This window comes from Podarcis melisellensis (assembly GCF_964234715.1).
Source record: "Podarcis melisellensis genome assembly, chromosome: 15".
NCBI classification, from domain to species: Eukaryota; Metazoa; Chordata; class Lepidosauria; order Squamata; family Lacertidae; genus Podarcis; species Podarcis melisellensis.
The window spans coordinates 31,891,362-31,910,274 of record NC_138532.1 but is presented as its reverse complement, the minus strand read 5'-3'; the positions used below and the strand labels follow the sequence as shown (position 1 = coordinate 31,910,274).

Genomic DNA, 18,913 nt, shown 5'->3' with positions numbered 1-18,913 from the left:
TCTGAAAGATTGTTGGAAGCAATTAATACCACTAGCAGAGTTGTCTGAAGACTTGTAATGAGAAATGTTCTATCTTTCTATATTTATTTAAATTTTGAGCCATTTTGTAATGAGTGTAATTAGAACTGGAAAACGTACAAAATGCAATGATATAAAGCTTAAATTTGAAAGCCGTGAGGCGGGAGGGAAGGAAGTCGATAGGGATAGGCTCTTAAAGAGCCAATGTGGTAAAGTGGATAATGATGGTGTGAATTTATACTGTAATATCAAATGGAAAATAAATAAAAATTATATGATTATTTTTATTTCATAAAATTTATACACCGCTTGAGGGGGAAACAAACCTCGAAGCAGTTTATAATCCTAGATAGGGTTTGGTCTCCTATCTGGAAACCTGGTGTGCAATGAGGACTAATGGTCTGATTCAGTTTAAAGCATTTTGCTTTGCAAGTCTTTATGATTCCAGTCGGCGATCTGGGAACTGCCGCTATCTCAGCCCCTGTGTATGGACCAGTAGGGAAGGGGGTTCACTGATGCCAGCCACAGCGGGCAATCTCACCAAACCAGTGGCATAGATGTAGGTTAAAACATATGCCCGAGCCGTCTGTCTTTCCCCCGGCCATCAATCACTCCGGTCCATAAGAAGTGAGAGAGGATGTGCAATTGGTGATAAGGAGGTCTCCAAGCAACAGGGGGAGCAGATGAAAGAGGCTGCGCTCAGCAGAACCGTGTAAATCAGCCTCTCTCTTATTCACTTTTGTCAGTCACTCTTCCAGCTGGTTGCTCCACCAGGCCATCTCGTCTGGCTCTCTCCTTGAGAGTTCGAGTCTTCCTAATGCCACCGCCCTGCTGCTAGCATCAGAGCCAGTGGCGTAGCGTGGGGGGTGAAGGGGGGGCCGGCCGCACCAATCGCAACATCTGGGGCGCGCACGCTCGCACTCGCGGCTCTCTGCCCCTACTAAAACCCACGGGTTAGGGGGCGCAAATTACTTGCCTTGCCCCGGGTGCTGACAACCCACGCTACGCCACTGAGCAGAGGCAACCAAAGCAGGTGTCCTGGTTTGTTGCACCCCACAAGGAAGGTCCAGGAAATCAGAGTTAGGAGGGTGGCAGCGTCGATCCTTTTTGAAAAGCTACAAGATCTGAAGAACAGAAGCGCCGGACCTTTGGATCTCGTTGGCTGGAGTTTAGGGTGAGTTAAGGTTAGCAAACAGCTTTGCGGGCAGCATTTTTTTCTGGATTAAAAACCCAAGGCAGAGCGGGATTTGAAAAGTAAATAATTTATTTCTCATCTTTTAACAGAAGCCCGGGGCTGTGTTGCTAATACCTGGAAAACCTTCAATCCTAAATCATTTGGGTCGCTGGTGTTCAAGGGTTTGGCAAATTGCCCTTCTTGAAGAGATCTGCCATAAACCAAAAGTATCTAAAGGGTAGAGCTCAAAGGACTGTTCTTTTTGACACATGGCAGGACTTAATTTCCTATACATTGAAGCACATGGTTGTTCAGTGTCATCCAGATATGCTCATCTGGCTCATTTAAGAATATATAGAACCTTTATTCTCAATAATAACGGAACTCACGGGTGGAGAATACTTTTTATTTTTTTATAAAACTTTATTATTTGTAAAGAGAATCTTTGAACAAGTTATTACTTTATTTTCCATTTGGAGCTGTGCTGGATCCTTGCACTTGTCCTTACAGGCTGTGACACTTTGTGGTTTAAATTTCTGGTTCTCTCTCTCTCTCTCTCTCTCTCTCTCTCTCTCTCTCTCTCTCTCTCCCCCCCCCCCCCCGTGTGTGTGTGTGTGTGTGTGTGTGTATGTGTGTGTTTCTCTCTTTGTTATGTTTGCACTTCATTTTTGTTAATCACTCAAAAACCCGGAGGCACCAAGTTGGAGCTGCAAGCGCTTTCTGTGGCAAATTCATTTTGCTGATGCAAATTTCAATATCTCTGTGTAGGTTGTGTTGTGCATGGACAGAGGGTCTCTCCAAATGCTAAAACCACAAGGTTCCTCTTCAATATTAGCACAGGTTGCTGGGCAGTAGCGGATCTTCCAAGCCAGCCTTCCCACGAACCTGAGGCACCTCCAGATGTTGCTGGACTACAGCTCCCATCATCTCTAAGCATTGTCCACACTTGCTGGGGCTGATAGGATTTGTAGTCCAATAAAGTCTAGAGCAATGGTTCCCAAACTCCACCCCCCAGGACCACTTGGAAATTGCTGGGGGTCTTGGAAGACACCTTAATGGTGGTCTTATTTTCTCCCAGCATGTGATTATTGACAAGATTGATTGATTGATTGATAGATGATAGATGATAGATAGATAGATAGATAGATAGATAGATAGATAGATGATAGATAGATAGATAGATAGATAGATAGATAGATAGATAGATAGAGATAGATAGATAGATAGATAGATAGATGATAGATTAAATGATAGTTGCTGTATCTTGCTCAGGGCAACCCAAAGTGACTTCAAACAAAACAAACAAGCAGACAATAAACTCCACATAGATGCATTAAAACCAACTGGAAAGAGATATGGGGGGAAATGTGAATGGGTTCAAAATGTCAGGCTAAACTCCAGCAAGATAGAGCCCTAAATAGCAGAGTTTAAACTCACAAAAGTCAAGCAGCTTTAGGAATACAAGTTGTTTGACCCTTTTATCCCATTTAGTTGCAAACAGCGCTTGACTTCTTCTAACCCTCTTGCAACAAGCAGACCACACAATGATCTGCTTGTTTGGATAAGTTTGAAATGCTTTACTTACAGCTCTTGAGATTTCATATGGGATGCCTGCCCCCCCCCCAAATATTCTAAACAAAACAACAGAAGCCAATAAGCATTCAAATTTTGGAGTGCCCAGATTTAAAATCTGAATTCTAAATTCCTCTCAAAAGTTGAATGCCAAAATTGGAAGCACATAATGTTTCTGAATATTCATTTCACTGCCGCTTTGAAGAATTTGACCCGTTTGCCTAACTGTGCTGAGGATTTTTTTCCTTACAATCAAGCAGTATTTAAATTTTATGAAATAAAATAAATAAATCTGCAGAATATTAGTGAATTTGTTGATAGGATGCGATTGGCCCACTTTAGTTCTCACTGTTTATATTTATTTTATAGTCTGATCTTCTTCCAATGTGTTTTTATGCAACATGCATGCAACCCCCCCTCCTTGCCCTGGGATTCCTTGTGACGAAGGGGATGCTATAAATATGCTGAATAACTAAAACAAGGAAACATACAAAATGGCCCTTTCTTTTCTTTTTCTTTTTTTTAACTTTTCATCCTTTATTATTTTATTCACATAATATACATTCTTTACAACAAACAACTCCAAAATAGACATCTCCAAAATAAAATCATATTTAACAAAACCATAACTCTCATTTTTTCATTTACACTGATCTCCTCTCCGATACTTTTACTTGATATTTCTTGTTGCTTTCTGCTTTCCTTATACTGTAGAATCTTTATGAAAATTTGACTCTCTTAAATCCTATACCAATCTTTAACAGTTTCAGTTAATCCCTTCACCTCCCTCCCCCACAGCCCAGAACTTCCTTCCACCTGAGTGTGATTTTCTTTACCTAGTATTATTTTTGTTATTGTTGCGTGTGATAGGAATTTTGAGGTCTTAAGAAATCAGAGGCCTTTCTCTTGGGCATGGTCGGCCAATTGGTGATAAAGAAGGATAGAACTCTTTTTATGTATGCAACAACAGCAGCAAGAATACTTATAGCGAAGTACTCTATTGGAAGACACAAGATTTACCCACCCGGGAAGAATGGCAGATGAAGGTGATGGATTACATGGAACTGGCAGAAATGACTGGCAGAATCCGAGACCAGGGAGAAGAGTCGGTAGACGAAGACTGGAAGAAATTTAAAGACTATTTACAGAAACACTGTAAAATTAAGGAATGCTAGAAGGATGCTGGAATGAAGTTTAGCAGTACCCTGCTTTAGCAGTAATGCTATAAAGGGTTAAGTAATAATTGATTGTTAACAGGTCAGAATGTAAAGTTACAATATATTAAGATAAATTAGTAAGATAAAAATAAGGATGGAAAGGATTTGCTGAAATAACCAATTGAACTAGAATACAAAAAAGGGAGGTGTGAGGAGGTCAAGGAAACAAGTAAATGAAAGATAAGACATGGAAAGATGGATTTGTTTTTAATTGTTTTTTCCCCTGTATTTTGTATTTTCTGTTTCTCTCTTTCTTTTCTTTATTTTTGTAATTTTTTGAAACTTTAATAAACATTATTTTTTTAAAAAGGAATTTTGAGGTCTTAGATATATGGTAATGTTCATAAGCGTACCAACCAAGCACGTACATAGATCAGCACGTACATAGATCAGGAACCATTTTGATTCCTAAACTGAGCAAATGTTTTCTCTGCAAGGTCAAAGTGGGAAACCTCCCCATTGTCTCTTTCCTCACAATTCCTGTCTTAAGGGAACATTTAATATATGAATATGGTGTGAGCCTGTGACCTGGCCCAGGAACTAAGTATTTATCATTACAAAAGACTGGCCAGGGTACCCAGGCAATCCAATCAAGTAACCTGCCAGACAGGAGAAAAACAACATTCAAAATTCTGTTTTAAGACCGCCTTTTCTGTGATGTAGGTATGATGTATCTGAGGGGTGGTCTTAGGTTACACCCCTTCTGTGATGTTTCTGGGGGTGGTCTTGATCTACAGGGTGGCAATTTCAAAAGTCTTTATAAGGCCTTGCGCGACATTGTTCTGGGTTCCTCCTCTCTCCTGTGAGTGAGGGGAGCACCCTGTTGCAACAGATCAATAAAGATCAGGCTTACTAGCTGCTTTGCTTCTCAATAGTCTCTGGTTGGCCTCTGTTATCTTCTCCTACCAATAAGGAACCTATGTAAGGACTCTATATGGGCTCTTGGATACCCCATAAGGGAAAAGGGCCATTTTTGTTTACAACATGCATTATTCACTTTATTTGTTATTCCATCCTTAATATATTATGATCCTATCTCCTTGCGCCTTTTAAACTTTTGCATATTAATTTTTAATTTTTTTAAGCGACATGGCCCTTTCTTTAGGGGAACAACAGAAGACTCACAAATGCTTACTGACTTTCTTCAGCCTGAGGGTCAAGGCAACAGAAGAAAAGGGACGAAGGCCACCCCCAGCTCTGCTGAGAAGCCAGGCTTCTCCTGCCTTGAACTGCCGCCTGAGGAGGGGTTGAGAAGGAAAGCAATACCCCTCCATCAGCTCAGTTGAGAAATGGGCAACTTTCGACATCTCCTCTCTTTGAATTGTTCCACCCGTTGCTCATTAGAAGAGCCTATAAATCAAATAAACAAGGAATATTCGGTGTTATGCTGGAGGGGATGCCAGGAAACCGGGACTTATGTTCACATGTGGTGGGGGTGTAAATATGTACATTTTTTTTTGGCAAAGGGTGTTTAAAGAGATATCAGAAATCACTGGGTTAAAGCTGACAGAAAGTCCAGAGATAGCGTTATTATCAATTTACGACGGGGTGGAAGGTTCGCAGGCTATGAAGGACTCGCTCACAAATTTATTGACAGCTGCACGAATTGTTATAGCCAGGAAGGGGCAAGCGGAATATAAAATGGAAGAATGGTATAAAGAGGTGTGGGATATACAGTAGCTATTAACATGTGACATTATGGTAAGACAGGGAATATACAGGAGAAATTGTTTTGAGGAAATATGGAAGGTGTTTTTAGAATTTGTACTGTTAAAATGGAATTGCAAGAGGTGTTGAAATTTTGGGAGGTTGGATAGTTACAATGGAATGGTCCCGGTGGTGGGTGCACATGTTTATTCTTATTTATTTATGATTATAAATAAAAAAAGGGGGAAAGAACCTGTAATTTGCATATCTCCTCCTCCCTCCCCATCCATTTTCCTTTTGTGTCATGCCTTCTGAGATTGTAAATAAATAATAATAATGTAAAAAACAACAACCCCCAAACCCTTTCTTTCTGCCTTTTCACAGGAAGAACACAACAGCAAATTTAATGGAAAGGAAATCAAGATAAGGCATTCCACAGCCCCAGCCTGTCCTATCTAGACCTGCTTTCAACCACCAGGACTCTTGGAGACTCCATGTTCCATGGTGATTTAGGAGAGTGCATTGCCTCAGCCATGTTTGGGCCAGAGAAACGCTGGGGGATAGCGGCCGTGGTCCTCCAGGAAGTCCAAAGGGTCTTGGCTTATTTCTTGATTGTGTACACCCTCCTTTTAGGAGGCTTCATTTGTGCTGGACTGATACTGCAGTTCCTCACTTTAGAGTAGGGAAGGTGGAGGATTTCGTATGAGCCACGTTGGAATGGGGACCAAGCCAATCTTGCAGATCACAGCTATTGGCCAGTTATTGCATCTCTCCAAATTTTGCTGCGACTCAAAAATGTACAAATATCCAGGGTGCTCGAGATATACATGCAAAATATGCTGCCCACCCTATGTAAAATTTGCATTTTAAAATATACTCTAATGAAAAAACACCTGGTCCTTTTCTTTTATTTTAAAAAGCCATTTGATACAGAAATAGGATGGAACAGATCAAAGAACGGAAAATGTGCAGAATGAATTGGTAATGGTTCTACTGTGCATACGAATGAATGCTCACACTGTTGTCTTTTAAGAAGAAATCATGGTTTGCGTTCAGTTAAAGGATACTTAATGGGCTGGTTATGGGAGAAGCAAGTAACCTTCCTTGACCTGAGAGCCACATGCAGTCTTGGCCAACCGCCCCGGGGGCTGCATGCCAGTGGTGGGTGTGGCCCAAAGTGGGTGTGGCTATATCTTTCCCCTTCCTAAATTGTCTCCGCCTACGCCAGTACTGAGTCCACTTTTTCTCCTTTTTGCTGCTGCCAAATTGGGGAATCGGGGGGGGGGGAATTAAATGTTTTGGGGTGGGTCAGGAAATTAGGCTCCGTAGTTGGGGATTTGCCACCCATTAGGTTGAAATACACCCACACCCACACACCGGTTGCCTTTCTGCTTCCGTACATAGGATGATCTTAGCATGTTCTGCAAAAAACGACAACACAATGATTGTAGAGGCGGAGGGAGAATTATAAGTGTGAGGCCAAAGAAAGACCCCTCTCTTTCGGATTCCTCTGCTTGGCCCAAGTGGTAGAGGAATCCCCAAAAGGATGGGTTGATTATTTTGACACTTGGGCTTGTTTGATTGTGGGGAAGGTGGCCATTTGATGGTGTGGTGTTTTCCAAGTGTAGGATTATAATGTGTCGTCCAGGAGCACCTAATCTGTGGTCCTTCAGATGCTCTTGGACTCTGTGAAGGCCTGGGTAGCTCAGATGGTTAGAGCGTGGTGCTGATAATGCCAAGGTTGCAGGTTCAATCCCCGTACGGGACAGCTGCCTATTCCTGCATTGCAGGGGGTTGGACTAGATGATCCTCAGGGTCCCTTCCAACTCTACGATTCTAAGGACAATGAGGGTCCTCATTCTCACTGGACCTTCCTGTTTTGCCTCAGCCGGGCCGCCCCTGGATAGAAGTTGTAGTCCAACCATACCTGGAAGTGCACACCCTTGGTTGCGTTGATTTCCCCATTCCACAGTTTTGAATAGTGCCTGCCCCTGATTAACTTGGCAACAGCAGGTTAAAATGATATAGATTATATTTGAATAGCAGTACCGCCAGACTTCCCAGCCGACAGGCACCATCTTCTAAGAGGCACTCAAAAGCCTCTTTTAAGAAGATGCCTCTTGCTCCCACGGATGCCTGAAAACAAGGTGTGCGTCCCTTTTCTCCTGTGAGATATTCCTTTCAGGTTCAAACAAACCCCATCCCATTCATCAAACAAAGACGTCTTTAATTGAGGGGCACCCTGGCCCTGAAGCTTCTCTCCTGTATCTTTGGTGAATTACTCTGCCCGCAACCACCACATCTATGATGCTTAATTGGAAAAACAACAACCCCGAAAGCTCTGTCCCTGCCCCCGCCCCCCATCTTTTAAAATGAGGCTGCCCCCAGATGGTGGAAACTTATTCGTTCATTGGGAACAGCGTAAATCTGCTGCTGTTTACATATGGAATTATTTCAATGTGTTAAGACAAAACCACCGTAGCACCGGGTTCTCCTTTGAGCAGAAGGTGCCGCCAAAATCCATCTTCAGGGAAGACAATATCCCAAAGTGTGTAATTCACAGATGATCGCTCAGTTTTTCCTCTTCTCTCCACTCCGCCAACTCCTCTGAGCTCCTGCAAGAGGGACTCAGGAATGGGATGTACGTCCAGAGGACAAATGTCTCAGCGGAGCTCCTTGAGAGAGTCTAAGGGATTGAGGCAGCCACAGCGGGAGGGGAAAGGGAAGATGGATACCGTCGACAGATCGTCCCAAAACAGAGGGCCTCACAAGTTTCGGCCAGGCTGGTCATATATATGGTGGGTTGTGTAGCGGGTGATTGTTGCTGTATCCCTCACGGTGACAATCTCGGCGCTGCCGCAGACGTCCGAACTGTGGGGAAGGAATGGCAGAAGGAAGAATGAGGTCAATATGGGCTGTGAGGATCGCGTAAGGTCGGGCCTCAACCTCACCGACGTGGGAGAGGCAGTGGTGGTGTAGTAGTTAGAGGACCTGAGAGAGACCAGGGTGGACCAGGACCTGAGAGAGACCAGGGTTCAAATCCTCCCACCTGGCCATGAAGCCAGGTGGGAGGATCTTGGGGACCAGTCTCTCAGCCTAATCTGCCTCAGAGGGTTGTTGTGGGGATTAAATGAGGATAACAGTATAACCACCTTGAGCTCTTTGGAGGAAAAGGTTGGGTGTAGACTCAGTTAAATGAAAAAGAAACACTTCACAATTAAACTGGGGAAACTCCTGTATTACTTAAAGGCAGGGTCCGGCCTGCCCATGAGGTGAGGTGGTCACCTCAGGTGACAGATCCAGCTACCTTTGCTCATTGCCACCCACCCACCCTTGTGGATGTCTCCCCACCACATTGTCTCCTCCTCTTCCTCTTCTGCTTGATAAAAATGCATCAAATATAGGAATAAACATTTGCCCAGACATTCAGCTAAGTCCTACTCAGAGGCGACCCACTGATATGAATGTGCTAGCCATCTCCATTTGTTTCTGTTTTGGGCATGACTAATGTCAGAGGCAATACCTATGCTGCAGAAGGCTCAAGTAAGCAAGCCAAGCCGCAGACGTCAAGCAAAGGCCCTTAACTCCAGGGTGACACGGCCATCAGGTTTCAGGCAAAGCCATAGTCAATTCCCTCGGCAATTCTAAATAGAAACGTACTATTTATAGACCAAGGCAGCAATGAGGGCAGCCAGCAGGATGGCAGAGAGGATGGAGAGGATAGTGGCAATGGCGATCATTCCTGCGCTCCGCCGCTCAGGGGATGTGTCGATCGTCTCGGGATCCTTCTCTGATAAGGACAAGAGAATACATTTAAAGCTGTAATTGTCAGACGGGCCGTTTTATTGAAAAGTGACTAAAAGGAATGGCATACACAGTATCATATATGTATATGTACCCAGAGGTCCAGAAAGGTTGGTGACCCCCGATTCCTGAGCATTGCAAGTGGGGGTGGGGGACTAGTTATTTATAATAATAAAAAATGTTTGCCGCTATATCACAAAAGTACTGTATAACCAAGTGGTTTACAGCAATAAAGCCATATAATCACACATCTAAAGCATAAAAAGTTAAACACAAGTTAAAAACAAAAAAGTTAAAAACAGACAGCAGTAAATGGTAATTGCGAGCATAGGCCTGGCAGAATAGAAAAGTTTTCAGCAGGCGTTTAAAATTGGCCACTGAAGGTGCCTGCTGAATCTCCAGTGGCAGAGAGTTCCACAGGACTGGGCCCACGGCACTAAAGGCTCAGTTTCACGTCGTCAAATGAGCCTCGCCAACTTCAGGTGTGACTAGCAATACTCCTGCAGATTATCTTTGTGATCGAGCCTGAGGTACCTTGAGGTACGCTGGACCTAACTTGTTCAGGCCTTTGTAAATTGAGACATGGGCCTTGAACCTGGCTCAGTAACAGATGGGCAATCAGTGCAGCTGTTTTAACAAAGGTGTTGCATGCTACTGGCCAGCCACCTCCACCAGCAACCTGGCTGCCACATTCTGCACCAGCTGGGGCATTTGAACCAGTCCCAAGGGCAGCCCCACACAGAGCTCATTGCAGTAGTCCAGCCTTGAGGTTACCAAAGCATGGACTGCAGTGGCCAGGCTATCCCTGCCCAGGACTGGCCATAGTTGGCAAACCAGACACTCCTAGTCCTTCGGCCCTCTAGTGATAAACATGTATCTGCACACAGTGATAGGGAGGCCTTTGAAGGCATCTGCAGTGGTCCTCTTGAAACTGAGGGGTCTCCAACATGCCTGGCAGGGTGTGGATTGCACCCAGCAGGTCCTCTTCAGTTACCTTGGATCAGCGTGATGGGATCCGACCATCTCGACTCTGCTGTGGGGCCTCCAGAATTAAAGGCCAGAAACTTCACTCTGAGAAGAGAAAGGTAAGAACTTGATGGAGTCGGAATACCCTCTTCCAAGTCACATGAATAAAGGAAGGAAGGAAGCTGCCTGGGACTGAGACCATTGGTCCTCCTGACTCAGGATTGTTGACACTGGCTGGCAGCATCTCCCTTCAGGGTTTGATATAAGGGGCACCTGATTTACAGATGGTATTTAACTCCAAGTAGACTTGCTAAAATGTCTAAGTCTGAATCAGATAAGTGTTGGAGATGTAAAGAGGTTTGAGGGTACCTTTTATCTTATGTGGGCGATTTGTAAAAGGGTAAAAGAGTATTGGGATATGGTATATAGTGATTTTTTTGGGGGGGGGGAGTTTAAAAGTACATTTCCCCCCAAAAAACAGAGTCCTTTTTGTTGGGGATAATTCAGAGGGAAATTCCCAGATGTCCAAAAAAGAAAAAGAAAAGGCTATTTATGTATGCTACTACCACAGCCTGTGTTTTGTTAGCCCCAAAATGGAAAACGAGGGAGGTCCCAACCAAAGAAGAATGGCAACTTAAACTGATGGAATATGCACAGCGTGAAGACTTAACTTCTAGAACAAGAGAACAAGAAGAATGCACGTTTAAAGAAGACTGGAAAATATTTACTGAATATATAGGTGAAAATTGTGTTCATTTAAAACCACTGGTAGCATTAAGATAAATTCAACAGAGTAAATAAGTTTTGATGGATGTAACAATGGATTACTGAATGGTTTAGTTCATGTAAAATATGCAGGGACGCGGGTGGCACTGTGGGTTAAACCACAGAGCCTAGGACTTGCCGATCAGAAGGTCAGCGGTTCGAATCCCCGCGACAGGGTGAGCTCCCGTTGCTCGGTCCCTGCTCCTGCCAACCTAGCAGCACATCAAAGTGAAAGTAGATAAAAAAGTACTGCTCTGGCGGGAAGATAAACGGCGTTTGCGTGCGCTGCTCTGGTTCGCCAGAAGTGGCTTAGTCATGCTGGCCACATGACCTGGAAGCTGTACACCGGCTCCCTCGGCTAGTAAAGCGAGATGAGCGCTGCAACCCCATAGTCGGCCACGACTGGACCTAATGGTCAGGGGTCCCTTTACCTTTACCTTTATGGTATGCAAAATGAACCTCATAAGAAGAAGGGAAGTCATTGATTTAAGGTTGTTTAAATGAATATTTTGAAATGTAATTCAGAAAATTTAATAAAAAATGATTTTTTTTAAAAAAAAGAGAGAGTTAAGGGGCACATTGAGTCCTCCCTGGAGATTGTCAGGAGCTAGGGCCAGGGGTAGGTCAGCAATAAAACACCTGGTGTCAGTGAGATTAGCTTTTTATTCAAGAAACAAAAACAGTGCAGGCCTAGTGATCACAGCAATTCTACCCAGTAGGCCTTACCCCAGTGAGGCAGTTGTAAGGACTGAAAGTCCCTTACTTCCCACAGCTCTCTAAGACTCCTCTCCTCCCCCAAGCAATCTGAGACTTCCTTGCTGTGCCTGCCTTTTGCTCTGCCCTCTTCATACCTCTTCTGGTTCTGGGAGACCAGGGGGGAAGTGAGTTGGTAGCAGCAGGAGGGGGAGACCCCCTGGCTTCTTTAGCAGCCTGCCTCATCCCTGCCCCTTTGCCCTCCTCCTCTCCAGCCTCCTCTTCTGCCTTTCACCCTAGATTGCTCTCTGCCACAGCCTCTTCCTGCTCACTAAACTCTGTTGCCTCTTCAGTTTCTGACACCTCCTCCTCCTAGTCCTCAAGACTCTCCCTAGGTAACCCCCCACTGCCACAGGCTGGAACGCCTCATGTGTTTTTTCCGGAAAGCACAAATATGATAGATTTGGCTCTAATTTCATTTTTTTTGTTTCAAAGAATTCATGGATCATTGGATTGCAGAAAACAAACAACCCTCAAGGCAGTTTACACAAAAAAAGATAAAGCAATCAAAATTATCAATAAGGAAAATGAAAAGCGATAACGTAGGACTTCTGAAAAGCTGCAATAGCAACAGGCCAAAATAGATTCAAAGTGGCACCAACTTTCTAACAGCGTACTGAATCGAATTTCCTCCCCTTCCACCCGTCCATTACATGCCAGCCATCAAATGCCATGGCATGTCAACAATGATTTACTGGGAGAAAAATAGGACCATTAAGTTGTCTTCCAAGACCCTCGGCCATTTTCAAGAGGCCCGGTGTGGTAGTGTTGTTGGTGGGGAGTTTGGCTGCTCTAGATGTCGTTGGACTCCAACTCCCATCATCCCCAGCCAGTGTAGCCAATGATCAGGGATGATGGGAGTTGGAGTCGAACCACACCTGGCAAGGCTTCCTGTTGAGGACGGCTGCACCAAATGGAAAACAAACAAGCAAACCCTATAGACAGTACTTTAATGCAGTACTGGTTTAATTCAGAAAACAGAGACACTATCAGAACTTTGAGTGGCGGGTGGGGGAATCACCTGACACAGGTAACTCACCTGTAGGGCCCTGGCTCAGGCAGGGGGCCATTGCAATCTGGCCTGGCAGGATCCGTCTTGCAGCCGATTTCGTTCCCCACTCGCAAGACAGTGAGCTTGTTGCTTTCTTCTGCTGGGCAGGGGTAGTTGGCTGGGGCAGTGCCCAGAGTCATGTAACAGGAATTGTTCTCGAACGACTGATAGGGCAGCTCCTCAGGGGATCTGAGGACAGTGCAGCTTTCTGCCGCTGTAAGGGGCAATAAGGAAAAAATGGATTATTCGCCAGACCTTGCTGAGCGACCCTAACAGGAACAATGTGGCAAAAATAGTGCAAGCGCAGGAAGGCATGAACTCCTTTATACGGCAGAAAGAGACGATAGAGGATGATCTTGAAATGCTTGAGATGCAACAAAAAGAAAATATCTTAAGACTCCGTGGGGTTCCTGAACAGGAGAGGGAGGACATAAGAGAAAAAATTGTGATGGAACTGGTGGAATTTCTGGAGGAAAAGTCAGAAGTAACTATGGTTGGCATGGGCGGTAGGCAAGAAATATTTGGGAATGCCTTGGTGGCTGAAGTGAGGCAGAAATTACAGCCCCTGAGACTAAGAGGAGATTGTGAGGAAGGTGAGCTGGATTTTAAATCTGATTTAACTGATAGCTGCCTTCCAGTGAAATTTAAATATGCCAAAGTTAGGGAAAATAATGTGAAATAATTATTGTATATGTGTAACCGCACATTTGCAATCAGAAAAATTTGAATAAAATTAGAAGAAGAAGAAGATTGAGGAATATTGTGTTGAAGAAAAATAAGAGAGTGAAGGTATATAAAATGCAATATAAAGATTAGGAAATGTGTAATTAAAAAATTGAATAATGGATGATTGTTAGAGAGGCTGAAGGAAGTCCAAAAGAGAAAATATGTGATAAATTTAGGCTGGATATTATAAATGTATGTTGCAAAATTAATAAAAATTATTTATGAAGAAGAAGAAGAAGAAGAAGAAGAAGGAGAAGAAGAAGAAGAAGAAGAAGAAGAAGAAGAAGAAGAAGAAGAAGAGGAGGAGGAGGAGGAGGAATTGATGAAATATGTGTATAGAAATGCAGAAGAATTTTGTTAATATAAGGAACCCGAAGAGGGAATGGAGGGAAGTCATGAGGTTTAAAGAACCTCAAAGATAAGGTTTTGAAAGGTGTTTGTGAATGGGGATTGGGGGCAGAGATTTGTCTTTTGTACTTAACTGTGGAAATTAATTGTGAAGAAACCAATAAAAATTGATTTACAAAAAAAAAGAGCTCAATGGAGAAAAAGGCGGGATATAATTGCAACCAATCACACACAACGTACCATTGCTGCGGGCGACCAGCAGCCATATCTCATCGGTGGCATCGACAAACTTGTTGAAGACGCAGCGAGGTTGTTCCAAAGTGAAGGTGGAGGAAGTGATCTTCGCGGCCAGGTCCTTGGAAGTGAGGCGAGGCGTATATCCTACCGACACTAGAGAAAGGCAACGAGAAAAGGAAGTGAGTTGTTCATTTTGCTTATTAAAGGGTTTTTTTGGGTTGTTTTTTAAATCCCACTCTTCAGCAGAAAGTTTCCCAGAGCGGCTTGCAACAGTCAATAATAAGGTGCTTGTTCTCAGCCTTACAATCTGAAGGGTGTGGCACAAAAGGAAAAACGGATTGGGAGGGAAGAGGAAAAGAATACAACTTCAAGCACTGGTTCTGATGTCCTTGAGAGTGTTCTTCCCCTTGTTGTTACTTGTTCCCGGGAGGCATATTCCCAGATGTCTTTATTTTTCTGGCTGATGGCAGAGACCCTGTACTCCATCTCTGCAGCCCCAGGACAGCTATGAAGGAAAACTTCGTGCAGAGGATAATCCGTTTGGTGGAAGAGGGAGCAGGCTTGTTTTCCTGCTGCTCCAGAGGGTAGGACCAGAACAAATGGATGCGAATTACAAGGAAGGAGATTCCGACTAAACATTAGGAAGAACTTTCTGGCGGCACGAGCTGTTCTAAGATGGAATGAGCTCCCTTGGAAGGAGATGGACTCTCCATCCTGGGAGATTTTGAACAGAGGTTGGGTGTCCATCTGTCTTTAGCTGTGACTCCTGCATTTTGCAAGGGGTTGGACTAGAAGACCTTTGGAGATCCCTTCTAACTCTACACTTCTATGAATCTGCAATACTGTTATCTATGGAAAGCATGTTTATTCCACTCCTCAATTCTCACCATATTTTCTGAAGGGACTCGTCTACCGTTTGCCCTCCCTGCAAATTCCCTTTCCCTAATGGAGGATAGAATATTCAGCACACCTCACCCAGGACTGTAAAAATGTGTGTGGCTTGTTTAAGGACTTGTTCCACTAAAACGGGGTTGAGGGGAGAGAGATGCCCGGTTTACTGGCCTAATTAACAGTCCCCACCCCACCCCCTCTCTTGCCTTTCCACCCTTTAAGTTACTAAAACAATGTATTGCATTTTATGGGAGGCATAAATTAGAGAAATCCAGAGCCTACCTTTCTGAGGCTTATTCTCTAAATGAAAAAGTTAATCCTCCTCTGGAATCTTACCACCCCCTCTCCAAAGTTTTTACCCCCCACATCTACACACCACCCTGCCGCTTCTATTTTAATTGTTTCTCAAGAGGTCAAAATTCTTTGCCACCCTTTCCAAACCGATGGCATGTCCCTAGGGTGTGCCAATTGGGTAAGGGGAAATCTGGGAAGGGGGGAGATCTCTATAAACAAGAGGTTGTAGCTGTCATTCTATTATTTGTTTCATTTATCAATTGCTTCCTGCAAAACATCGCAAAGAGATTAAACATTAAACCATCATAAAAGGCATCAATAAAAACATTGCCAACCAATGCATGTAGTGTATATCAACTATTCCAAATTTTGCTGCATTTTTCTTAACTTCAGCTGGGCTACAAAGTCTTTGTTAATTGCTCAGTTTTATCTATTATATAGTTTTAAACTGTTTTTATTTAGTTTTTCAAAAGTCTTGTCTGAATACTGCTGTTGTATTCTTTTCTTAATTTATACTGACTCCCCCCTCCATTATATTTTATATAAACTGCTTAGAGATTTAAAAAATAAAATAAAATTGGGTGGGGGTATTTCTAAAATTAGTCCTACACAAGAGCACACCCACTGAAATCAATAAACCATGGCCCGTTAATTTCAAAAAGTCTACTTTGTGTAGAACTTTATTTGTTTGTTTATAAGAAAAAAAAATCGTTTATAAAAAAAGAGTGATGAAGAAAGAAAAATGTGAATGAGAATAAAAATAAAATAAAAATACTCAATTACATTTCCATACATTGGAATACAGATGTGTTTAGTCTTATTGTGCTATTACAAATATATTTATCCACAACCTAATATATTCTGTATAATTTATATTCTGCAGAGCTTAAGGTACAGTCACATTACTGGCACAGACTTGTTGGATGCAACCTTTTAACATTAAGAGGTGTATGCAATTTTACAAATAAAACCAACAAATAAATGTCTTTGTAAATTCGGGAGCATGGGTGGGAGAAGGCATTCTCTGTAGCAATCACTAAACTGAGAAAATCCCTTCCCACAGAAGTGTGTTGAACACCTGCATTATGTACCTTCTGTTGTATCTTAAATACAGTGGTACCTCGCAAGACGAATGCCTCGTAAGACGAAAAACTCGCAAGACGAAATAGTTTTTCATTTTTTGAGTTGCTTCGCAAGACGAATTTCCCTATGGGCTTGCTTCGCAAGACAAAAACGTCTTGCAAGTTTGTTTCCTTTTTCTTAAAACCATTAATACCCAGGGAATCCGTGCTTTGCAAGACGAAAAATTCGCAAGACGAAAAAACTCGCAGAACGAATTAATTTCGTCTTGCGAGGTACCACTGTACGAACCTCCAGACCACAGCCTTTGACACCACAGATATACATATATCAGGACTCAAGCTATTCTCTTGACAGCCATTTGTTAAAACTGGTTTTCGTATTGCATTCTTAAATTGTTGTAGCTCGCCCTGGAGCGAATCACAGAATCAATGAATTCTAGAGTTGGAAGGGGCTCTGGGGGCTTCCCAGTCCAGCCCGCTGCAATGCAGGAATCTTAGCTAAAGCTTCCATGATAGATGGCCACCCAACCTCGGCTTAAAAATCTCCAAGGAAGGAGAGCTCAGTATTCTCTGTTCCAATGTTGAACAGCTCTTATGGTCAGAAAGTTCTTCCTGATGTTGAATTATTAGTGATCTCTCTCTCTCTCTCTCTCTCTCTCTCTCTCTCTCTCTCTCTCTCTCTCTGGCAAAAATGCATTTTACAAATAAATCAATGTCCCCATAAATTGAATAAGTCAAGGAACATCCCTACCTCTTTCAGCTGTGACGCCGATTCCCATCACCAAGAGTATCCCAGAGAAAAGCATGCTTCCCACGGGTTGTCCTTCCTCCTTCTGGGTCTCTCACACAAAAATGCCACCAGGAGACTTGAGCAGAAAGATGCCTCCTGCCCCTATTTGTGGTCCTGCCCCACTGGGCCTCGCCCACATTTGTCATTCAGTTTTTAGACAGCTGTACTTAAAAAAACCACAACCCCTCCATACACACGGGCGAGGGCTGGCAGCAAACAAGTCCGGCTTGTTTTGGAGAGCGAGGGATAGATGGAGCGTGAGGGATCCAACCGACCGTGCCAAAGAGGGGTGTGCCCAGGGGCTGGTGGGAGCGAGAGAAGGTCCCTCACGTGGATTGGCATTCTCTGGGCGTCACTTAGCGTCACTTGGTTTCTAAAGGCAAGAGGAAGCCACACCTGCCTCAGAGGGTTGTCACGTTCTGGCCTGGCATCCTTGAGCCTGAATGTTGGTAGATTCGGGGGCAGAAGGAAGAAAAAACAGATAGAGAAAAAGTTTGGTTTCTCTCCCTCCCCTCCTCATAACACTAGAACTTGTGGGCCTCCTATGAAGCTGCATGTTGGAAGATTCAGGACAGATTAATAATAATAATAATAATTTTTATTTATACATCGCCCTCCCCAGCCAAGGCCGGGCTCAGGGCGGCTAACAAGCAATAATAAAAACAAGTTGAATGAATACAGCTTAAAACAAGATTAAAATACAACATTAAAATATTGAAACATTAAAATACTGTATTAAAAAGCAGCCTCATCACAGGAGGAGAAAGGAAAACGAGGGGGAGAGAATCAAATTGGCTCCAAGCCAAAGGCCAGGCGGAACAACTCTGTCTTACAGGCCCTGCAGAAAGAAATCAGATCCTGTAGGGCCCTGGTCTCATGAGACAGAGCGTTCCACCAGACCGGAGCCAGTGTTGAAAAGGCCCTGGCTCTGGTTGAAGCTAATCTAACTTCCTTGGGGCCCAGGACCTCTAGGGTGTTGCTATTTATGGACCTTGAGGCTCTCTGTGGGGCATACCGGGAGAGGCGGTCCCGTAAGTACGAGGGTCCTAGGCCGTGAAGGGAAAGTCCTTCTTCACGCAGCACAGTGTTAAACTGTGGAACTCCCTCCCACAGGAGGCAGTAATGGCCAGCGACCTGGGTGGCATTAAAAGAGAACTGGACAAATTCACGGAGAGGAAGTCTACCAATGGCAACTAGCTTGTAACTGAAGGAGCATCTCCACTCCATCGTCCAGCCCAGACATGGAGGTCCAGTTCTGAGGGCCTTCTGGCAGTTCCCTCACTGTATAATCCATAGAATGGTGAGAAGAAGCCAGAATGAGATGGGGCTGAACAAGGGAGATGAGAGACCCTTTGTGCCACAGAGCGGAGGCCAATGGACTCTTGCTCCCACAGACCAGGGAACATTTCCCAGCATTGCCTTCTGATGTTGACCAGCTTTTGCGATTTTTATTATTGCACATTCACTTGGGTTGTAAAGTTCCTCTTGGGTCATGAAAACGTAAGACAGGGGTGTAGCGGGGGGGAGGGGGGTTAGTCAAGCAATTGTCCCAGGTTCAAAAAAAGTTAGGGGTGTGCC

The 18,913-nt window shown here is 43.8% G+C and overlaps 1 protein-coding gene and 1 long non-coding RNA gene across 3 annotated transcripts; one reads left to right on the top strand and one right to left on the bottom strand.

The window, feature by feature from the left end:
* Positions 1-4,439: 4,439 nt before the first annotated feature.
* On the top strand, positions 4,440-6,907 carry LOC309358045. Of its 2 annotated transcripts, none has more exons than XR_014163304.1 (2): positions 4,440-4,787; positions 6,013-6,907. It is a non-coding gene; the product is annotated as an uncharacterized lncRNA (long non-coding RNA). The 2 variants fall into 2 exon arrangements; XR_014163305.1 differs by lacking the exon at positions 4,440-4,787 and adding an exon at positions 4,923-5,262.
* Positions 6,514-17,938, bottom strand: LOC309357962 (uroplakin-3b-like). The gene is made up of 6 exons (XM_081890698.1): positions 17,297-17,938; positions 14,282-14,431; positions 12,956-13,181; positions 10,427-10,503; positions 9,289-9,418; positions 6,514-8,499 (listed from the first exon to the last, which is right to left on the bottom strand). Exons 1-6 carry the CDS (start codon positions 17,349-17,351, stop codon positions 8,394-8,396), a joined length of 744 nt encoding a protein of 247 aa, XP_081746824.1. The 5' UTR covers positions 17,352-17,938; the 3' UTR covers positions 6,514-8,393.
* Positions 17,939-18,913: the final 975 nt, after the last annotated feature.